At 37.1% G+C, this 24486-nt stretch overlaps 1 protein-coding gene across 2 annotated transcripts in view; it reads left to right on the top strand.

Moving 5' to 3' along the window:
* Nucleotides 1-520: 520 nt before the first annotated feature.
* The window catches only part of PIG-N (Phosphatidylinositol glycan anchor biosynthesis class N), a 96560-nt gene continuing 72594 nt past the window's right edge, over nt 521-24486 (top strand). The window contains exons 1-4 of one of the 2 annotated variants that reach the window (XM_081757219.1): nt 521-841; nt 6831-6951; nt 14965-15064; nt 18292-18520. In XM_081757219.1, coding sequence (XP_081613345.1) covers nt 609-841; nt 6831-6951; nt 14965-15064; nt 18292-18520 — 683 coding nt within the window. In that variant the 5' untranslated portion in view covers nt 521-608. The remainder of the gene's footprint in view (nt 842-6830; nt 6952-14964; nt 15065-18291; nt 18521-24486) is intronic. The other variant, XM_081757224.1, reaches the window with a different exon arrangement.

Raw genomic sequence — 24486 nt, 5'->3', positions numbered from 1 at the left:
CCAGTATATATATATATACAATATATATATATATATATATATATATATATATATATATATATATATATATATATATATATATATATATATATATAATAACTTTTCATTTCCAAATGAAACTATATACATCAATGGGTCACTTCAAAAAAGTGGGAGAAACTGCCCCCTTTGCCCCCCCTAATTGCAGCCCATGTCTCCTGCAATACTCAGGTCTTTAGTATGACGCTAACCATTCGTCAGAACGACTCTGCATAAGGTCCAAAATTTCATTTAATTTCATTTAACCACAAAAATTGCAATTTTTCTGGCGGTCTATTCTTAATCAGTATAAAAAAATAAAACACACAAACGTTAATCTACCGAATTAGAGTCAGTTGTTCCAATAAATAATTGTAAGAAAATTTTTACTAACTTTTGTGCTAGAAACTGGTTACCGGAAAATGAGGATTTGTTTTCACTACAGAAGGGGAAATATTTCGTGATGCTGACAAGCCTGAATCAGTACCTAACTCCAAACATATGACGAGCGAAATGCGCCATTATAAATCTAAGCGACTGGGATGTATAGAAGTGAGAAAGTGTAAATTATGTTTGAAAGAATTATATAAATGAAATTTTTAACAATGTGGATGATTCTGTGTGGGTTTTTAGTTCATGTTGTGTTTCTTTTATCTATATTTGATATATATTTCAGAAGTCCGATAGTTCATGGTATAAATCCAATAGATAGTTTACATAAGTCACCTGCGAAGCGGTTGGTATTGTTTGTTGCAGACGGACTCCGAGCTGATGAATGTTATCGAAAAAAGGATCCATACGGGTCCAGGATCACTTATCTAAGGTTATATATTTTTCATTAAACTTGATCTATTTTCTTTAATACACTTTGGTGGAGATTAAGAATATATGTGCTATTGGCATTAATCGAGCAGACCGTCCTACCAAATTTTGAGGTTATAATTTTTATTTCTGGGTTAAGTTCCAAAGTTGGTCGTCCGTTTCTAGCAAAATTTTGAACATTCTTTGGAAGTAATAGATAATTTGCTCGTTTGTGTGCTTGATAATATGTAAGGAAAGCTAAACTTTATATATATATATATATATATATATATATATATATATATATATATATATATATATATATATATATAAGCGGATACAATCATGGAACTATTGGGCAAGCGGAGAGAAGTACTTCGCGCTAGGTTACTGCATAGTTGGATTGTGGGAAAATAAAAAGCATTTGTATTCTGAACATGACTGCAGATGTACAGAGACACTCTAGTTGGTGTCCTTATGCGGAAACGAAAACTTACACTCTATTAATTGTAACAAAATGAGTCTAATCTTCCTTAACCCTAAGCTGACCAGACCCTACCTTATTGTACCCTTTTAAAGCGGTCCTAAAAGTTGATTTTTAATCTTTCGTCGATATTACACTTTTTATCGAAAACCAAGCGGACGACCAACTTCGGAATAAAGCCGTATTTCTATTAGCAGAGCATGCACTAGATGAGGAACTCCGTTACTACTTGCAAATTGACTTCAGAACTGCTCAGTGTAAACACAGTGTAGACGTATGGAATAAAAACTACAATGCATAAAATACGAACCAACTTGTGCTACGTTGCCGCTAAAAGCACGAATGCTATCTAACCAAGTCAGGGCAGGAGCACAGCTGTGAGACCCGAGAGGCTTCATCCGGAGGCAGCAGGTTCGTCAGCGACGGGGTGGTATACGCATAAACGAAGATAGTGGGAGAGCACACTTATGCATACAATACTTTCACTATCACTCAAAATTCATTTCAGTATTCTGTGCCTTGACAGTAATTACTTATATTTACACTCTCATTTCTTCACGAAAGATATTTCACATCGTATTTTACCTACAAATTTTCTATTTGGTAGAACCGTCTGCTCGAATAAATCCGCGCCATTTAAAAAAAGACAAAAAAAAAATACAGTCAGGTCTAAACTGGCAAGAATTTACTTTAGGCAAGGCAGTGACAGAAACCGATTCATCTGAAGCAGTCCTGCAGTATTTCCCAAGAACGAATCGATTCACCAGAGCATTGACCAAATCACTCACAACACCTTAAGCACAATAAGCAACCGGAACAATCAATCATGGAAATAATGCACGTAAAAATATAGGTGCATTATTCCCATAACCAGCGTATTCTGGTTCATCAGCAGGTGTTGTGAACAACTTGGCCAATTTGAGAATAAAATCCTCGTAACCACAAATCAGTTGCAAGGACCCAAATCTCACAGTACTCCAATAAATCAAAACACTCTTGAAAACAATTTCCTGAACTACTACGAGAACCGCTACAGACTAATCGCTTCATAATAACCTAACCTAATTAAATGCCAAGCTAACCTATTAGCTGGCAGAAGCAAACAGAATCACTGTTAGTATTGACCAATCCTAAGCTAATCAACTGACCAGGACAAGAGTAAACAGCATCACGAATTATAAATACACAAAAACATATCTAAATTAATAACGCATAGCACTTTACAGAATTTAAGAAAAAAAAATCGAGGTTTTGTTGCATTATTGCTCACAATACTGAACCTCTGCCCTTCTGTCCTGTCCTCTGACCAATATAGGACCTACCTAAGAGTGGAAATTGTGTGGCTTCTTGGGAAACGTACTGAGTACACAGTGATTAACGCACCGACACGTTAAAAAAAACGGAGATCCTGTTTAATTATCGGTCCAGTAGTACGTTTTTCAATGAATTTGCAAGTATTATATGTAAAATTAGCGTACAGGGCAATAATAACTAACCATACAAGGTCTGTATGATAAGTAATGAGACTCGCCGCGCCGCGGCGCGCGTGTCGCTGGAGCGGGTTTGTCGGTGATGGAGGATGTAGGGGGGGGTCCGAGCAAAGCAACGCACCGCGCGTCAGTTGGCTCCGAGCCTTAGTGGAGCGCGGACAAGCCTTGGACAAAGCCCTTGTGAACATTCTTGTCACGGCGGAAAATCAACAAACATGGAGGGTTCCATCGAACAGCGTTATGCGATCAAATTTTGCGTTCGCCTGGGGAAAACGGCTACTCAGACGCTTTCTCTCATCACGGAGGCCTACAAAGAGGAAGCCCTATCCAAAGCCCAGGTGTTTCGTTGGCACAGTGCGTTCCGGAACGGCCGGGAAAGCGTTGAGGATCTGGAGAGGGCTGGACGCCCGACAACAGTGACTACGGACGAAACTGTGGCAAAAGTGAGGGATCTCCTGAACTCAGACCGTCGATTATCGTTGAGATTGATTGCTGATGAACTCGATATGAACCACACAACAGTGCACAAGATTGTGACGGAACAATTGGGAATGAGAAAAATCTGTGCGAAACTGGTGCCGCGAGTGTTGACTGACGAACAAAAGCAACGACGTGTTGATTGTTGTCAGGAACTGTTGAACCTCATGAACAGTGACCCTAACTTTGAAGATGACGTCATAACAGGTGACGAGTCGTGGGTGTTCCAGTACGACCCTGAAACGAAACGTCAAAGCGCGGAGTGGCACACTCCTGCGTCCCCGCGCCCCAAGAAGGCCAGAATGTCGAAGTCAAAGGTGAAAACAATGTTGATTGTTTTTTTTGACAATGTGGGGGTGGTCCACAAGGAGTTTGTACCCCAAGGACAAGCCGTCAACGCCGCCTTCTACAAACAAGTCCTTGAGAGACTGCACAGGAGCGTCAAGCGGAAAAGACCGGCGATCGCTAGCCGGTGGAAGTTGCATCACGACAATGCCCCTGCCCACACCGCCTTCTTAGTGACCTCCTTTTTGACCCGGATTGGGGTGGAAGTCCTTCCACAACCACCCTACAGCCCAGATGTGAGCCCGGCCGACTTCTTCCTCTTCCCGAAGCTGAAGCCACGCTTGAAAGGAACCCGTTTTGCAGACGTCACAGCCATCCAAGCAGCCGTGACCACATTTCTAAAGGACATGCCGGCTGCTGACTTCCAGGGGGCGTTTGCAGCGTGGAAACATCGATTGCAGAAGTGCATCGACGCAAGAGGAGAGTACTTCGAAAGCTTTTAAGTCCCTGTACAGATCAGATCAATAAAACAATGTTTCCAGACCTGGTCTCATTACTTATCATACAAACCCTGTATGTATTGTGTCTGAAATATCATTTTCGTGAATATCGCAGCTACGAAACAGAAACTATACTGGCGCTTACCATTAGAATCGTAACCCAAAAGATTGTTTAATGTAGGAAATAAGAAATAGTCGAACAACTGCAAAAAGTTGTAAGACTACCGAAAGTACTATGAGTGGTAGTGACCCTCCTCGTGCACCCTAACCCTGTTTTGTTAGTCGCCTGCTACCGCGTGCTCAGTGCAACTTTCCCCCAATAACTGACAAGTAACACAGTCTTTTGCAAGAATACAAAATAAATGTACTTACTAATAGAATAGGAATTCCCCATGGCAGAACTTTCTTTGTCTTTCTGCGATGAGTTTTTGTTAGTCAAAAATTTTCTGCAGAAGAAACACTTGTGATTGTTAAAATACGCTTTACACAACGTAAAAAACAGTTCAAACCATATTTATGCGAGTCGTCCATGCATTTAAGACATCTACACATATCAAACATGCTTTTATGCTTTTCTGTTCGCTATTTATTTTTCCTCTGGCAATTTTTCTGCACAGGCGCGGCAAACTTTCTGCGATCACATCGTAGATCGCGGCATGTTCTGCTATGGGGTGCGAATTTTCCAGACATTAGCTGACAAGTCAATATAAAATCTTCCACAGGTGACCCCGCGTAGCGTAGTCGCTAACGCTCTCGCCTTCGGTGCGAGCGGTCTCGGGTTCGATTCTTGGTGGGGGCACTTGGTCGCGAAAGTGTAAAAAGCTTTTTAATGCCAGCCATTCTGAATGAGATTTTCCTCATTCATACCAGGCAAATGGCAGGGTGGTACCTAACTTATAGGTCCCAGGCCGCTTCCTTCCTTCACTCTCCTCGGATAGCGCCGAGGGACAACATCCCTCATAGATGCCGAAAGCCTAGAAATCTAAAACTCCCTAAAATCTTTCTTTTATACCTAATGTGATTTAAAGAAAACATAAAATCCTGGGTACCTTTCGTAAATATTATTTGCTTTGACGTAGTACTGCGTATACTTTCTTTGAGGATTACTAATCATCTCCATTGTTTGAGGTTGTAATTTGTCGAGGGTAATATGGGTAAAATGTGTAGATTGACCCTACTTGAAAATGATATGATAATAATTTTCGTAAAACTTGTTCGGTTTTGATACACTATTCATGTATTTCCTTTGATATTCTTCAGTTATTACCATTGCCTCGAGTTGAAACCAGTCAGAAATAGAGGTTAATTTCCCGTCATTTAAATGAAAATATTGCTCCAATAAAAGACAGCGATCATGCCAATAGGAAAAAAGAAAAGCGCTTGGGTAAATTTCTAATTGCGTTTTCTATCCTAATTTGAGGGCGCTGTATCCAAAGAAACTGTTTTCAAACTTATCCGTAGATGGCGTAACCAGAAAAATGACCTCAAAATTAGAATCTTCGAAGTACCGCGTATATTGCGTGACCTCATGAAAGGATACGTTTAAACCATTGGATTTAGCATCCTCAAATTGTATAAAAAGTGCAATTAATAATGTATACAAGCGTGGCCATCTTTACTGTTCTGTTCTGGGTACTTCAGCCCTTAAATTTGAAGTAATTTTGCTCGTGACTCCATGGACAGATAAGTTTGAAAAAAATAGTTTCATTGGTTTTAGTATCCTGAAATTAGTGTGAAAAATGCAATTAGAAATGTATAGAATCATGGGCACTTTTACAATTGACATAAGTGATAACGTCAAAGACTCAGAAACTCCAACTTTGAGGCCATTTTTCTCGTTACCTCCTGGACGGCTAAATTTTAAAATGGCTGCATTGGTTTCAGCATATTCGAATTAGTAGAAAAAAAGTACAATTAGAAGTGCATTCAAGCGTCGACAACTTTACTATCGGCATAAGCAATACTTCAAAGGATCCAATTTTGAGATACATCGTTCTCGTGGGTTTTCTCGGGGTTCTCCCGTTTCCTCCCACTTTCTTCATTCCACCATTTCATTCATTTCCCATTATCACCGTCTCCTTTAGTCTAACCGGCATAATCGTGGGACGTTAAACTTAAAGATTTCATTTTTTTCCAATTTTGAGGTAATTTTTCTTGTTACTCCGTAAACGAATAAATCTACAAATGGTTTTGTTAGATTCAATATCTTCAAATAAGTGAAAAAACACAATTAGAAATTTTATCCAAGTGTTGGCAATTATTATTAGTACTTGTACTTTCGTAAAATTTTGATGATTTCCATAGATTGTATATTCTCCGTATTCTTCCAGCAATGGTTCTGGTTGAAACCAATCCGGGGAGAAGTGTGAATGTGTTCCATGTTTAAGAAGAGCTTAATTATAACTCCCATTTTAAAAAAAAAATAAAAGTAAGCTTTTCATGAAATACATCGCGTACTTACCTTGAAACTCTCTATGAAGCCTAGTAGTTGAAGTTAAAATCACTCGGGAGCAAATTGATGAATTCACCCAACCTTTAAAATACTTCTTTTGTAGTACGGTTCGTTGAAAAAGACAATATATAGTGTTTCGTGTTGGGTGGGGTTAAAATCTGTAACCTCAAAAAGTCCAACCAACTTTAAAGAGAGAAAAAAATAAAACCCGTTTGCTTCTTCTATATATTAGTTATAGATATATTAGTAAGTGGGAATATATTAGTTTAAATACTGCATTATGTTTCTCAAACTGAAAGTAATTTTATTAAATTATTCTGCAGATCAATTATTGAAAGCCGTGGAGCGTGGGGTGTATCGCACACCAGAGTACCAACAGAATCACGTCCAGGAACAGTAGCAATTGCAGCTGGACTGTACGAAGATCCGTCAGCTGTTTTTAAGGTAAGAATTTTGATAACGTGATTACAGTTATGATCAGAAATAGTGATCAAAATTTAAAAAGTATTTTTTAAAACATTTATTAAAATATAATTGTGTGAATAAGTTCATATAGAAGATAATAATATACGTATATATGTATAGTGAAACCTCCTTTAACGGACACCTTTGTAATACGGACAGATTTCTTTGTCCAGGCAAAATTATATGTTCCCTTACGGAACAAAACCCTTCCTTTTACGGACATTCTCAGATACGGACGCAGATAGTCCTCTCCCTCCCCCCCCCCAAAAAAAAACGTTTCAAAAACCTCTTCGTAACGGACAGAGATTATTCTTGGTTCTGCGATATATTACAGTAGAGTAGACAGAAAAGTCTTTTCCCCACAAGTGTATCTATCATAAGTCTAGACCTTGTAAACCATCAAACAAAACAGCTTCAAGCTGAACTTGAAATTCTTTTTTCTGCCCGCAACAGACTGCTTTCTGTTGGAAATCCTAGGAAACCAACAAGCAATAGCACTCATGCGGGGTCAGTCATATACCAAGAATTCTATGCAAAAGATCTTCCCTTCCCTAACAAATTTAGTCCATTTTCCTCTGAACCTTGCATCCTTCCCTACAATTTCATAGATAATAAAACAAATATTGTTTTGTACGTTTTCAACGAGCAATGTTTCCCCTCTTACTTTTCCGGAAAGCTACATTTTTCTTTTACTTGTGATACTGGAACAACTCTGAGTTGAAGTTTTCCCGGCTTCCTTTTTCACTTTCTCTAAGAGGATATTCTTTGTAATTGGGGCTCGGTCAATAAACATATGCACTCCCAATAACTTGCCTTTTCATCCATTCCGCCAACGAAGATACCACGCCAGTACAAAAACACACAAACACATGTTTCTTCCGCAACCATACTAAGGATTCTCAGAGGCAGAGTGGATTGATTTAAATCAGAGTAAGAAGATTTAAATCACTTGATTTTTTTCATGAAAATCGTTGATTTAAATCAAATTCCGAAATAAAATAATTTAAAATGAAAATAAGTAAAATCACGTTTCTGTTCTGTTATTTCGGTTACGGAAGTTAATCATAATACAATGAAACTCAAATGTACAGTATGTACAGCATAGTATGGAAACAAGTGTCATGCACATGGTGATTTGCACTCAAAAGACTGAAATTTTGCACACTCGTTCAGTGGACCCCTTAGTATGTTTCAGATGTTTTCAGACCTCTGCGTGAAAACAGGGAAGTCCAGAGGGGAAAATGTAAAATATATATATATATATATATATATATATATATATATATATATATATATAACAAAATAGCTTTCTTCGCGATTCAGATGGAGATATGAATTGTACCGTTTGAAAGGCTGTTCTATTCTGAAGAGAATAATGTACGAACCATGATCCTAGGATAAATAGGGATCCTGTTTTATACGGGAATCTGGGGTATTTGGGGAATATTATTTTTCACAGGCTTACTGTTGCAGCTAGAAGATGAAATTTTGCACATTTATTCAGTGCACCCCTTAGTATTTTCCAGTGTTTCAGATCTCTACCTTAAAACTGGGGGTTGGTCCAGAGGGATAAAAAGTAAAAAAAGGATATTTTAACAGAAAATCCCTTTTTTCGTTATTTTTCCGCCCCAAATACACGATTGAGACATTTGAATGGACGATTGGAAATCTTTTTTATTCTGAAGAGAATAATGTACAAATCACGACCCTAGGATAAATAGGGATGTCTGAGGAAATTTTTATATTACAGGTGGGTTATCTGGGGCATTGTGGGGATGTTCTTAGTTCATTGTTAAATATTTTCCCCGCCCTTACTATTCAAGATAGCTTGAAATTTTATATACACATTTAGTACACCCCTTAGTATTTTCCAGTTGATTTTGAGATATGTGGGAGTCCAGAGGGGATCAAAATTTAAAAAGAAAATCAAAAAAGCCCATTTTTTCTCAAAATTTCCCGCTTCAGGGACATGATAGGGAAATGTGAATGTTACCGTATGAAAGGCTGCACTATTCTGAAGAGAACGAGGTATGAACCATGATCCTAGGATAAATAGGGATGATGATTGATCCTAGGATAAATAGGGAAAGTCTATAATTTACCTTTTAAAAAAAGCCATAATTTGAAAGGGTTAAGAAGCATTGTTTGGGATTGATATAGGTTAACAATTGGGGATTAATTCGAAATTCAACCCTAATACTTTCACTTAAATGGCATAATTATCATTTAATGCTAATTCCTAATGTTTTTTCTTCAGTTCGCGACTTGTAATTTACGAGGAGAAAGATTTGATTTAAATCAAAAAAATCATTATTTTTCCACCCTGCTCAGAGGACACTTGTTAATGAGTTTTATTACCCTTGTAGAGGAAAAAAGCATGCCTTTTTCGCTCAAACAAAGAGTTTAGCCGGTCAGGTGGTTTCTATCGCATCTTTTGAGAAGGTTATGAGAATTTGAAATAAATGTAAAACGTTTTCCCCTCTTATGTAGGAAAATATTCAAACATCTTTAGTATATTATTTTTTTATCAGTTGCAGTGCAAAAGCGAGTGTCGTGGTGTACGTATAATTTGTTGGTTCAGCACATTTAGTTAGGAGCAATGGCAGCGAAACGGAAGACTTTAACAATTCGCGGAAAACTACATAATGTATTTACTGTATATTACTGAATAGAATTACCGACATTAAATTTCTGTAATCTCTCTGTAACGGACAAAAATTCATTTCCCATTGCTGTCCGTTATTTAGAGGTTTCATTGTATAAAGCAACCTAGTGTATTTTTGAATGCTCATATGCTCGTATAACCGCTACCAGGTTATAGAAGGATTTTTGTGGACACTGTATATTTCGTAAAGACAGTATTTATTATTTTCGATTTGTACTTTATTCTGCGACGCATATAAGTTCTTTCTTCGGTGGGAATTGCTTCTTTCCCACACAATTGGACAAAGAAGTCTTTCGTCGCTTTTTCATATATATATATTTAAAACATTGCTTTTGGTGAGAACGTTTCAGTTAGTGACGAACCATTTCAGTGTTTCTCCCTATTATATGCGCAGTATATATTCTATAGTTATTGGGAACTGAATTAAGTGCTTTCTTTAATCGCTTATGAAACATTGCAATAGATTAGAGAAATACGGGCTGACCAGATGTTCCAGTGACCAAAGTGGAACCAATTGCGTTGTTTTGCAGCTCGTTATCTGTACTTTCTCACGCCCGAGTTCTCGCCGTGTGTCGTCCATTGTAAGCAGTGGACTAAAATTAACATAAATTATTTTCCGTATTCTGTTTGCATGGGCACACAGGTGATTTAACTGAGTGGTTTTTGGAATGAACTGCCAACACTCTTGAGTTGATCATTGCAGCCCGTACCTTGAGCTTTGGTGCTCAGAGAGTTTGACTCCGGTACTGTATGCAGCCACCACGCACGGTGCGTTGGGAATCAAGTATTAATTTGTGTTAAGGGGTACAAGCTATTAGCCGGTGAAGGCGTTTTCTTACGGCTAGCCCCCAACTAGTGAAGTCCCAGGTCCGCAAACCTTTTGCGTACATGTCAGTTATATACGCGTCCTCCAACATCAGCATTCTACTTTGGAGAATTTCTTGTTTAATATGCTAAAGATTCATCTTTTGGCTTCAGGATTGTTTTGCGCAGGAACTGGATCCCTCGTGGAATCGTCCTAACAACTTTTCCCCAGTGCTAATCCCCCAAGTGCATCAATGGTGTGAGAGAAGCATTTGCAGTGAAATCTAAATTATAATCTCATATATATATAAAGGGCTACACTGCATAAAAAGGCAAAGTGTGATTTTAGTGATGAAAATCATTATACATATTCTGTGTTCAGTGTTGTGTTACTTCCTCTTCGTTATTTTTTTTAACATAATAGTACTCTAATAAATAAGTATGGTGTTATTTAATTTAGTGTGTTTTCGTTGTTTGTGTGAGTGATGTTTGTGTGTGTTATGGTCTGGATGACCGTCTGATCGTCCGTGAGGTTTTCGAGACGAGACACCCGAACCTCTCGGCGCCTAATGCTAATCTCATCATTGAGACCGACGAGCGATTTGAAAACAATTTGTAACTCTTCTTGGAGAGGTCCTTCATCGTCCTGTCCAGGTAATTTCCAGTCTCAGGAGAATACTTATTGGTAGGACCACGAACCACAAACTACGACCAGATCACACGAGTTGGTTACAAATAAATGTTCGCCCAAATAGAGACCTCGAACTCCAGATGATTACACTCGCACCCATATTAGATTATAAGTTTGTTACATATTTATATTGATTATATTGACCTAATATATTGTAATACGTTTCGGTTAGTTAAATGTTGAAAATTATTCATTTAAGGTTAGTGTAAAGGGACAAGTTTTGCCGATAGATGTCACTACAGTTTTCGTATCTCTCCCATGTATTGTTTACTTTTCACGAAAATTTACAATTTCTTTTATAAATTTCAACTTAGAGACTTCAAATTTTTAGAGAAGGAACTTCATAACCTATTAAAGGAAACAATCCGTGCCGATTTTTTATTTAGAATTTTCTTCATTGTTGAAACAGTTCCATTGTTAAAGGTTTGGATATCCATTTCAGCAATCAAGCCATTTCTACAATGAAGAAAATTCTAATTAAAAAATCGGCACGGATTGTTCCCTTTAATAGATTGTGAAGTTCCTTCTCTAAAAATTTGAAGTCTCTAGGTTGAAATTTATAAAAGAAATCGTGAATTTTCGTGAAAGATAAAAAAATACATGGGAGAGAGACGAAGACTGTAGTTACATCTAGCGGCTAAACTTGTCCCTTTAAACCAACCTTTAAGTACGACTTGATTTAAATTCTAATGTAAACTCTATGCATTTGTCTAATTCTGTTCGGGGGCACAATGGCTCAGTGGTAGAGCGCTTACCTCTGATGTACGGAGTCCCTGGTTCGATCCCCTGCCGAGAAGTTTGTGGTGGACATCGTATCCGTGAATTTTCTCAGGATACTTCCGTTTCCTCCCACACTCTCCAATTCTTCCATCATCTTTCACTTAATCATCGTCTCCCTTTGCCTTAAACGACATAATCGTGGGACGTAAAACTGAAATATTTCATTTTCAAGGCATAGGTAAAAAGAAAGAGATTTAGTGTGGATAGCATGAACGGGAAGTAGTAATTATAACACATCACTTGCAAATACAATCATGTTGAAGTTCCGAATACGGGTTTCCACAGTATATGAATCTCAAAGCTATTGTGTTTCCTATTTTATGCTTGCCGACGACTATATGAAGATGCCAGTGATGTTACTTTAGCTTTGATCGAAAGTGCCTTTGTCAGATTGAGTTTTGATAACAAAACCTTTATGTTATTTAGGTGTGTAGAAAGATAATGAAGTGAAGATCGATATATTTGACAACAACATATATGGCATGTATGTATACGTCTTGTCATGCCAAACGCTCATGAGACTTGATAGACACCTGCGAATTCCAGCGGATCCGCGAAGGAACTATTGTACCCTGATAAGCTTTTTTGTGTGATCTTTGCAAGTGGTAACACTGTTAACCCTAGGAAGTCCAAGAATTTTTTTGTCTCAAGTAGGTCCAGGGGAGGGGCTCCTCGAACCACAGTATAACATACTATAGTTCACATAACGCCATCTAACAAGAAATGAATATAGAATAAGTATTCAGAACTTACTCGTGGCTGATGTGCTGTTTCCCAACATAAGAACACAATCCTTTCTAGATACAAACGAAAAAAAAAAAATCTAACTTCAGGAAATATACTTGTAGAAAATATGTCACATGGAAGTCCAACGAGGGGGTTCGATGAGCCCACTACTTTGAAATAATTTTTAACCTACAAGTTAGTAAATAAAAATGCACCTTAATGATGTGGATTTATCAAAGAAATAATAATAGACAATAAATAAAATTCTCAATATTTTAATCAAAACGTAGACGGGGTTTTTTAAAGAAATACAAATGAGTGGGTTCGAAAAGCCCACCCTTCCCCTTGGACTTCCTAGGGTTAAAATTATGCTTAGAAAAAGTTTCGGAAAGCGAAATTTTAACACAGCATTGGTGCCTCCAAAGAACATAGAGAAATAATTTACATGATACAATCTTTTATTTAGTAATCCACTGCATTGTGCAGATTCTATTGTATGTCTCAAAACACGTAACATTGATTAAGTGGGAGGCGCGGTGTCTCAGTAGCAGAGCGCTTATCTCTGGCGCGTAGGTCCCTGCTTCAATCCCAGCTTCCGCCAAATGGGCTTTGTGGTAAACAAACACCATGTGCATGAGTATTCTCGAGGTTTCCCTGTTTCCAGCCACTTTTGTCGTTTCACCGTTATCATTCAACTCACCATCATCATCTCCCTCAGCCTTAGTGCATAAGTGTGAATGTTAAAAAAAAAAAAAAAAAAGTTACAAAGTAAAACTCATTATTACTCTTCATGTATATTATTATTAACATTTTTCAATGTTTGGAAGGATTTATAAATTGTTACTAAATTTCAGATAGGCCTAAATCAGATATATACAGTTTTACTTCGTATCACAAAGTAATTGTATTTCAGTTCGATCCCACAGGAAGACAGAAACTTTCGCGCATATTTCTAGTTTGGCAGCGTGTAGAAATTATGGACAAAGGTGTCAACGCAACTGATTAAAGAACAACTACTTCGTCATTCAAGATGAAATTGTTCATTATGTGTTGTTTAGTATCAATCAGCAAATTTAAAATTAGTAGTGAAAGTTGCTTGACACAGGAAGCTGTAGAATGGTTTATTTATTACTTATTTATTTATCTGTCATATCTAAGAGAACTGTATAAATGTTAATATGCAATAGATCGCAGGAAATAAAATTATTTCCGTGTAAATTGAGACTTCAGTTCACATTAAAAGGGGAAAAATGTATGACTTGACCGGACAAATGAAATGAAATGAAATCCTCAAGTGTTACATCTCACGATTATGCGGTTAGGCTAAATGAGACTGTGATTATAAGAAATGAATGAAATGGTGGAATGAAGAAAGTGGGAGGAAACGGGAGAACCGAGAAAACCCACGCACACGGTGTTTGTCCACCACAAAGTTCACGTAGCGAGAGCAGGGTTTGAATTCTGGACCCCAAGCACCAGAGGTGAACGCTCTACCACTGAGCCACCGCAGTCCCACGACTTGACTGGGACTCGAACCCGGGATCTCTGGCATACCATACCGATGCGTTACCCACTACACCACCCAGTCCGCTTTTCAACACAGCCACACACTCTCTCACTCTTCGTCATTTCATAAATATATATGAAACTACAACCGTCAAAAGATATTCTCAGTATAAGTACACTGTATTGTCCAAGCACAGCAAAAGTTAATGGTACAAGCCACGTAGTGTGAGTGGAGAACAGCGACCTCTACAGTAAGAGAGTGTATGGCTGCTCTGGGAAGCGGACTGTGTGGCGTTGTGATTAATACATCGGCGCCGGAAATTCCGAGTTCGAGTCTCAGTCCGGTCATTTACTTTTTCACTCTTCGTATGTATTGAATTCGAACCTACAGAGGATCTGCTGGAAGAAAAATCAGTTGTTTCTTCCTTTCATTAATGTATATGAAATTGAAAATAGTTAAAGTAGATGGTTCATTATAGGAATTTTCTTCCAAAATCTCTTTATGTAATGTTTTGGTAAAACATTTCACTGCTACTACTTGTAAATGTTTCTCTGTCATCGTTTGATAGTTATTTATTACAAACTTTGAAAACTGAAAGAATTTAACTTTTGAATTTGAATTTTTGCTCTTCAATAGTGGTCAAGATGGTAAAGGTGCAAGAATGTAGGATATATTTGGATAAATGTACAGTAGTAGGTATATCCTTATTTCACCACAAAACAATACATTACTTAGATTTCAAGCAGTATGTTTGATTTTACCCCTTCCTACAGTTACTTCATAATTTACTCTAAGATTTTTCTTTTTATTTTTCGGTAGGGTTGGAAGGAAAATCCAGTAGAATTTGATTCTGTGTTTAACGAGAGCACATTTACTTGGTCCTGGGGTTCTCCTGATGTAGTTCCCATGTTTACGAAAGGTAAGCTCATAAAACGAACAAGATAATGGGCTATCAAATATCAAACCGAGCGGTTTGGCAATGTACATAGCTTGTAAACTTATTTAAGGATAAGATTATATAATAAGTCAAAAATGTAACTTTTTACTGTGTTCAAATTAACTTTAATTGCACTGAATTGTTTCAGCAATCTCTGGTACCTTCGTCAGTAGCTCGGGGAGACTTACATGAAAATTCTTCCTTTTTCTCTCTCTCTCTCTCGCTTCTCGTAATATATTGTAGTTTTCTCCTGTCTATAGGGTAGAACAAAATACGGTACACGAGAGATTGGACCTCTAATATCTTAGAGGTTTATAAATAAAGTTTACAAGAACCCAATGCCATGCGTCTTAGAGAGGTAGAAGGGAGCTCAATGACTTGGCGTCTTAGAGCGTATAGAAGGGGTAGCTCTCAATGACCAGGCGTCTTAGAGAGGTAGAAGGGAGCTCAACGACTAGGCGTCTTAGAGCGTATAGGAGGAGTAGCTCTCAGTGACCAGTAGTTTTAGAGAGGTAGAAGGGAGCTCAATGACTTGGCGTCTTAGAGCGTATAGGAGGGGTAGCTCTCAATGACTAGGCTTCTTAGAGAGGTAGAAGGGAGCTCAACGACTAGGCGTCTTAGAGCGTATAGGAGGGGTAGCTCTCAATGACCAGGCGACTTAGAGAGGTAGAAGGGAGCTCAACGACTAGGCCTCTTAAAGTGTATAGGAAGTGTAGCTCTCAGTGACCAGGCGTTTTAGAGAGGTAGAAGGGAGCTCATTGACTTGGCGTCTTAGAGCGTATAGGAGGGGTAGCTCTCAATGACTAGGCGTCTTAGAGCGTATAGGAGGGGTAGCTCTCAATGACTAGACGTCTTAGAGAGGTAGAAGGGAGCTCAACGACTAGGCGTCTTAGAGCGTATAGGAGGGGTAGCTCTCAATGACTAGGCGTCTTAGAGCGTATAGGAGGGGTAGCTCTCAATGACTAGACGTCTTAGAGAGGTAGAAGGGAGCTCAACGACTAGGCGTCTTAGAGCGTATAGGAGGGGTAGCTCTCAATGACCAGGCGTCTTAGAGAGTTGGTGGTTTGAGTAACTGGGCGAGATGTATGTCTTCTGTGGTATGCTCTCCTCTTTTATCCTAAAATGCCGGCTACCTTCATTGATTTTCGTCATTTGCCGACCGTTGGCAATGGTGGACGACGTTCTTCAGAGCTGTCGTGTGGTGAGTGTTTACTTCGATCACGTGTAGTAAAAACACAGTTACATCCAGCATGGTGTGAAGACACGTGGAACCTTACAACATTTTAAACTTTTTTTCGTCTGCTGAGTTGAGAAATCATGCTTAAACTTCTGTTGATATAAATCGCTTGTACTCAAATACCTCTTCTTTTGAACGATATACTTCTACAAACACTTGCACTAGAATTTCTTTTCTAGAACTGTGTTCATCCTCTAAAAAAAACATTTGTAAAGATGCTGCTGTGATTATAAATTTATAAGATTACTTAAATAAAAGTTTACCACTGCCATGAAATTCTCATTAAATAATGGCTGCGTATGGATATGTATTTTCTTGGTGTGTTTAATTTTAATCCATGAGTCTTCCTAGAACATAAAAGTAGTTTTGGACGCAGTTATATGTTATATTATTTACTCCAGTTATATGTTATATTATTTACTCAGTACATAGTTTATAAATTTAATGTAGAAGATATAAAAAATACGGTTCTATAGAGCTATGTAAAATTCATGGCACATATGTAATCAATAGAGATCAGTTGTGTTAGGCACTAAAATCTAACTTGAAATAATAAAAATAGATTTTCAGCAACTAAAATGAAATCGTGTAAAATGTTCAAATAGTTTAGAAACACGTTGTTTTCAGAGAACACATTTTAGATAAAGGAACATGAAATTCCTTTTATGTATAGAATATTACCACGTCATAGAGCAACCTAATGAAACATGCTTAAACACTAAAGTTTTATAGCACGTTACATGCAACATCCGACAAAAGAAATTTGATCACTTTTGGAAAGATAAATTACCTAACACAGTCTAGCACACAGAATCATTAATTCTGACTCCGTAAGATATTTCTTCAGGTTATCAATTGATAAATTATATTCCTTTGATCATACAGCATTTTTTTTTATTTATTTATTTATTTAAAAGTATCTATTTTCACGATATAATCGAGCATATTTAGAGCACGCAAAAGCGTATTATGAATTAAATGTATTGGTACATTTTTACCTTTCAGTACTTGTCCAATTGTCGTTAATTTGCCTAAGTCCGTATTCCACGAATACTGACCGTGGATTCGGACACCCCAACGAGCTGCGCGACGTCCCGCAAGGTGTGCCTATGTTTATACTCAAAGACAGGGCCTATCTTTTGGCACTCGGTCACATCCCTTCTTCGGTCCATGGTTCAATCTGTAATGAAATGATAATCGCATCAGCAAGCACGTCTTACCAACCACAAACTGTCACAAATAACATACAATACTCACATTCGCGGTATCGACGAGCATATTGCTATGTCAGAGCACTTTCCAGAACGCCCACACTTCGTAGTATTTTGTCCGGGTGCTTATTATAGTGTAAGGCAAATGGCTAAACTGAGCAAGGACGTCTTGATGGCTCTCAAAAGGAAACTTTAACTCCTACAAATAGAATATAAATTCCTTAATCGGCAGCAAAACTATGTTTTTTCAAACATAGTAGAGCTGTGATAGAACAAGAAAATCACTTCTTTCTAATTAAGTGATAAGTGGTAGCATGTTGTTACCGCTGTCTCAGAAGCTTAAGATTCAGGTATGAATTTTCAAGCGTAAAATTTAAATTGAATCTGGAAAAGTGACGATGTGGTTAGCATCCGTAATCTTTGGATCCAATTTAGGCAATTAAATTCTCATTCGTATTCATATTTGGTTCCACTGGAGGCGCAGTCTTAGTCTTAGTGTATATCAGAACTTCAGATTTTCTCTTTAGTCTTCTAATTCATGATGCTTCGTTCATAAGTCTCTTTTTTTTTTACATTAGAATCTTTAATTGTCTAATTAAGGTTTAATGAAATTGCTTGAATTGTGGGTGCTTTATTTCAAAGGCGTGTTTAGATAGTCTCTATATCTGTATTTATAGAAGTATTGGTAATACGTAGTGTCAATACAATGGGTATAAAACTGTAAGTCACAAAAATTGATTTTTTTTTTTTTTTTTTTTCAGGTGTTTCACGAAACAACATGCATTCAGAGAGCTACTCTCAATCGGATGTTGACTTTTCTTCCAAAGGAACCTACAACCTTGATAGATGGGTCTTCAATAAATTTGAGATCTTTTTAAATGGAACAAGAAATTCAAATAATTACTCATTGCTGCATAAGCAAGGAATTGTATTTTTCCTCCATTTGTTAGGAATTGATGTAGCTGGGCACACATACAAACCTCACTCACCGTAAGTTTCTATTGCCTTTTTTTCAGGTAATAGCAAATAATAATAACCTTATTTTAAATAATCTTAAATGTTATTACTTTTGTCAACTTAACCTAAAACGGTAAATGGTAAATTAAGCTGTCATTGTACTTCCCACACTTAATTTTCGAGAATTCATTTCTACTACACACAGGTTTAATCCATGTTCTGAAAACTATACTTACAATTATCCGAAGGAAAGAAGGAAGGCCGATGCTTTGTACTGAATTCGACAGACTTCCACCTACATCCTGAAAGAATTTTCCAGTCCGAATTATGAGAAAACAGATTCTAAATATTGTTTTATATATATACAATGGCGGATCCAAAGGAGGCTATAGGGGCTATAGCCCCCCCTTCCCTTGACCCTCAGGTATAGACTAGATAAAATGGACTTCAATCCTGTTTTACACTGGATAAAGCGGCAAACTATGGTTATTCAGAATAACTATATATATTCAGAATATATATATATTCTGAATATTTTTTGATGATATTCTGTTGTTATGTTACTTTGTTCTGCCTATTACTGTTACTATACGTACCAGTGTGTTATATTAAACAGACAAATATCTTAATTTTTCAGATTTGTTGGCTCGTACGCATCTAATCAAATTATATTGTGTACTTAAGTTCAGGGCAACAGTGTTGAATATAATATTAGGTAGCATCATGGATTCTAGTGCTAGTAGAGCATATCATCAACAGGGGTGAAATTCCACGAGAGATTTTTCTCTAAATGGAATGGAATGTAACGGATCTCTGATTCTTTTTTTTTTTTTTTTTTTTTTTTTTAAATGGAGAACATTGTATTCATTGGTTTTCTTGGAATTTTTTCCGTTTTCTCATACCGGCAGCTTTTCCATTATTGTTAAGGTGAAAAATGAAATGAAATCTTAAATTTAACGTCTTATTGATAACTTACTTCTATCTCGTGGTGAATTATTGTTAATTCGTGTGCAGCATTTCGATTCGCGCTAGGTCCTTTGTCAATACCTACTTTGGTTGTTAAACTGGTTTCTTTTCACTGTTAGAGTTATATACATATAAACAGATTCATCTGAAAACAGTCCCTTTGGTATTACTTGTAAATCTCCCACTCCTTCCTCTAAAGGATCTACCGTGTATGTTTTTAGCACTTCCTCCTATATAAATGTTAAGAAAACGTAGCTGTTGTTTTTAAAGGATTTTTGAGATTATTATTTTTGTTGTGAAAATCGCTGAGTTTTCTACTTTAAATTAATATAACACGTAGAAGCACTTTACATTGCAAATATAGTTTTTTTTTTTTTTATCTACCAGAATATCGTTCTTCACACGGGGAGAATGGCTGAATTTGAATTTCAACGGTATCAGATGTGTCTGTCACTGTTCGTCTCAGAGTGGGGGGGTCCGCGGTGGCTCAGTGGTAGAGCGTTCACCTCTGGTGCTTGGGGTCCCGAGTTCGATCCCAGCCCCCGCCAAGTGAACTTTGTGGTGGACAAACACCGTGTGCGTGGGTTTTCTCGGGGTTCTCCCGTTTCCTCCCACTTTCTTCATTCCACCATTTCATTCATTACTCATCATCACCGTCTCCTTTAGCCTAACCGGCATAATCGTGGGACGTAAAACTCAAAGATTTCATTTTTTTTTTGTTCGTCTCAGAACGCCGAAAACTATGGATTCGACACCATTATCGGTCTTTTTCGATCATTTTTATATATCTGTCCCCTCGCCCTCCCTCAAGTTGCGGGGCTGAATTTGGACTTAAACGGCATCAGAATTCCTCTCTTTAACCCCGAAAACTATGGATTCGTCACTAGTATCGATCGTTTTCGATGATTTTTAAATATTTCCCTCGTCCCCTAAGTTGCATTATTAAAGTGAAATGATAAAAGCCATACTAGGCCCGAACGTCATCTATGTGGCAACTTTGATCGAGATCAGTCGGCTGGTTAAAAAGGTATGAAGTCATAAATAGTTACTTTTCATTTTTATTTATTTTTATATATCGCCCCCTCCCCTAAGTTATACCACCAAAGTGAAATGATAAACCATTCCCAGGTCCGAACTTCATCTATGTGAGAGATTAGATCGAGATAAGTCGGGTGATTCAAAAGTTACCAAGTCACAAACATAGTCATTTTCATTTATATATATACACAGGGTGTTCAGAAAGTAACTATGCAGTTCATAACTTGCCGTATTTTATTTTCCATAAACCACTTTAAACAACTGAAATTAGCTCGAAGCTAAACTGTAATGTCATGAAAGTTATAAGAGGTGCTCGAAGTGATCCTCTTGCACTTGAAGACACAGTTGCACACGTTTTTGCATGTTCTTGAAGACGTTGTGCAGAACATCGGGAGTGATGTTCCGAATGTGACGTCTCAGTGCAGCTTGGAGTTCTTGTATGCTGTGCGAATTACCTTCAGAGGCCTTTCCCTTCAACGTACCCCATAGAAAGTAATCCGATGGAGTCAAGTCGGGTGAACGCGAAGGCCAGAGTCCTCGAGAGATGATGCGGTCACCGAAGATGTCCTGTAAAAAGCTCATCGCCTTGTGGGCGGTATGTGCAGTCACCCCATCCTGTTGGAACCAGCCATTCTCAACTTCGTCCTCATTCAGTTCATCTAAGAAGTGCTCCAGAATGCAGGTGCAGTACCGTTCTGCATGTATGGTGTCCTTAAAGAAGATGGGCCCAATGATGCATTTACGAGTTACGGCGCACCAAACACCAACCTTTTGATCATGCAGTGGGGACACATGAAATTCATGCGGATTCTCCGTGCGCCACACACGACTATTCTGGCTATTCACGTAACCGGAGAGGTGAAACCATACCTCATTCCTAAAAAACGTTTTGTCAAGAGTCCCCTCACCATTGTCCTGCAGGAAAGACAGGAACCAGTTGCAAAATTTCACACGCGCCGGGCGATCGGTGTTTCTCAGTTCATGCACGACCGAAATTTTGTACGGATACATGGACAATGATTTCCGAAGAATCTTGTAGGCGGAACCCACGGATACGTGGGCCTGCTGAGCTAGTCATCTAACCGATTTCTTTGGAGTGTGCAGCATCACGTCTTGCACCTCCACCATCCTCTCTGCGGATGTGGCTGTGGATAGCCTACCTGATTTTGGAGCATTATGAACGCTTCCGGTCTTTCGAAACTTGGTGATGAGGTTCCGTACAGCATTGCGGTTAGGCATCTTCACTCCTGGGAACTTGCTGCAAATGCAGCTTCTACTGCTGAGGTAAACTTGTCTCCGTTGCGGAACACATGCTCCACAAGAAATACTCTTTGTTCAGTCATCAGCATGATGACCTGGATCACAATGTTGTTACACAAGACGTTGGTCTTCAATCAAACCGGACCTGAACAAATACAAATACCTGGTCAAATATGGTTCAAATATGATTCAAATATGTTAAACAGTGGAAAATGTTGTTTATTAATTGACAATCATATCAGTCATCACTTAGCGCACCACAACAGGCACTGCATAGTTACTAAATATATATATATATATATGATATTAAATTATGTATTTGTACACATAAAACAAAATGTAGCTTTTGCACTATTTTAAAATTCTTTTATAATGGCGATCCAATTTCATATATGATGTTATTATAACATTTATCGAATTGTAGTAAATACGCTTTATTTTATGTATGTACAAACAAGTTTTTTTAATTTTAAAGTTATCCCAAAAGAACTTTATATATATATATATATATATATATATATATATATATATATATATATATATATATATATATTCGCAATGTAAGCAAAGAGCTTTTATGTGTTAAATACTTTTAAACCGGAAAATTTACTGTGATTTTCAAGACAAGAAATCTAAAGAACCCTTGGAAAAAAGACAGCCACGTTTTGTCAACATTCATATAGGAGGGAGTGCTAAAGACACACATGACAAATCCTTTAGATCCAACGGCGAAAGGTTTACAAGTAATTCTCAGCTTACTGTTTTCAGATGATCCTGCGTTTCTATAATTTTACAGGATAACAACTTCACGAATGTAAAGAAAATAGTTTACCAACCGTAACAGGTGTGGCTATGGACAAAGAACCCAGCACGGGCCGAAATGAAACACAGGGATTAACAGTAATTGGACACGAGATATAGAGGTAGGATATTCATTTGGTATGTATAGTATAGTATTCATTAGTAAATATTAACGTCCTATAGTTACGCCATATAGAATAAAGGAAACGGACGACCAGCGAAAGTGAATATTCAAGGAAAAACTGGTGCAAATTAGAAAGAAATAGGAGATCCCGAGAAAACCCACGAATACGATGTTGCCACTTCATTATTATTCAATTTCATTTATCACCCGTATACCAATCTACAGGGCGTAAACATGAGACGTTAAACCGAAGGCTACGTTTTATTTTCAATTCTTCCAGGTTATATTTGTTTGTTTTAATGAAGAACTAAGTATTAAATAATACTGAAAACATTGATCGCTGTATTGCGAAAACATTTAAAAAAAAAAAAAATGGAAACTAGTTATGTCCCTGATAGCTCATGCGGTAGAGCATCTCGGTTTATTTAGTAGAAATTGGAATTCGAGTTAGATTTATTATTATTATTATTATTATTATTATTATTATTATTATTATTATTATTATTATTATTATTATTATTATTATTATTATTATTATTACAATACTGTTCCATAGCGCTGGTATTAAGTACAAATATATACGTATCTTGCGTTTTTTAAAGCGGTATCGCATCACGGTTTGCGATGCAAAAACTTGGAAATACGATACAAAATTAAAAAATGTATAGCAAATCGCGATGCATCTTTCATCATTACCACGTACAACGATATTGTATATCTATGCGATAAATTACTTCCATTTTCGTATCTTGATTTTGGGCAACGGTGCATAAAAGTACACAATCTGTTGAGTAGAAGAAGAAGGAGAAAAGAGATAATATGTTGTTGATTCTAAAATGTAAAGAAGTAAGATTTAATCGTAGTAGCTAAAAATCCATGTTGGTTTTAAATGTATAAACGGTACTCCTAGTTACCGTAACAGTAAATAGTTGCTTAAAGGTTGCTATGACGACCGAAAAAGAAGATTATTATTAATGGAGTTGCGAAAAGAGTAATAAAAAGATAATAGAGATAAAAGTGACGTGTCTGATTTAGAGTTATTTAATCGTGTTGACATGTTTTAAAATCTACACGAACTGTGGGCTAAATGTAACGTGTAAGAATAATAATTTAATAATCGTTACACACGGAATCTAAAATAAGCTAAAAAAAAAAGGATTACTATTATTTGAAGAAATTTTTCTTTGAAGGGTCGGTTGCTGCAAGAAAAAATGACTCGACTTTGGGTTTACAAAACAGTTTTCCACTCTGTCTTTCCTTCCCTTTGTCGGTTTGTTGCTAGTGGGTCTAGCAAATATTAATGCATATATTTTGCTGTAATTTTCAAGGATTGTTTAAAATGTCAAGATTTCAGATTCATTTTTTTTCTAATTCATTGTTATGTTTTCGGCGCTTTACTTTCCAGGTTTATTAAGCTTGTAATGAACTGACCAACTTTTTGGATTTATCAAAATTCATTTCGATTGCTGCGCAACTATATGTAATAATAATCGTAATTCATGAAATAAATCCAAGAAATACAAAAGTAATTTATAATTTCATACATAATAAATGGACTTATGAAGTACTTTCCTATTTATTGGACTCCTTTCATGAATCTATAATCACTCATTATAGTATAGAAAATGTGATGTAAAATTTACGAATTGCAATACAAATTACAATTCGTATCGCAATTTGCTACACAAAATGTAAATTGTAAAAAAAAAAAAACGCTGATACTTATATAGAAGAAGGCAGGCATTAACTGTGTATATATGGTAATTAAAATTAATGAATTTATGGGATTTAATGTGTTGAACTAATATTT

This window comes from Thermobia domestica, chromosome 1, assembly GCF_964235325.1.
Source record: "Thermobia domestica chromosome 1, izTheDome1.hap1.1, whole genome shotgun sequence".
Taxonomy (NCBI): domain Eukaryota; kingdom Metazoa; phylum Arthropoda; class Insecta; order Zygentoma; family Lepismatidae; genus Thermobia; species Thermobia domestica.
Note: the sequence above shows the minus strand (reverse complement) of the source record. Positions and strands in the feature narration are given on the sequence as shown.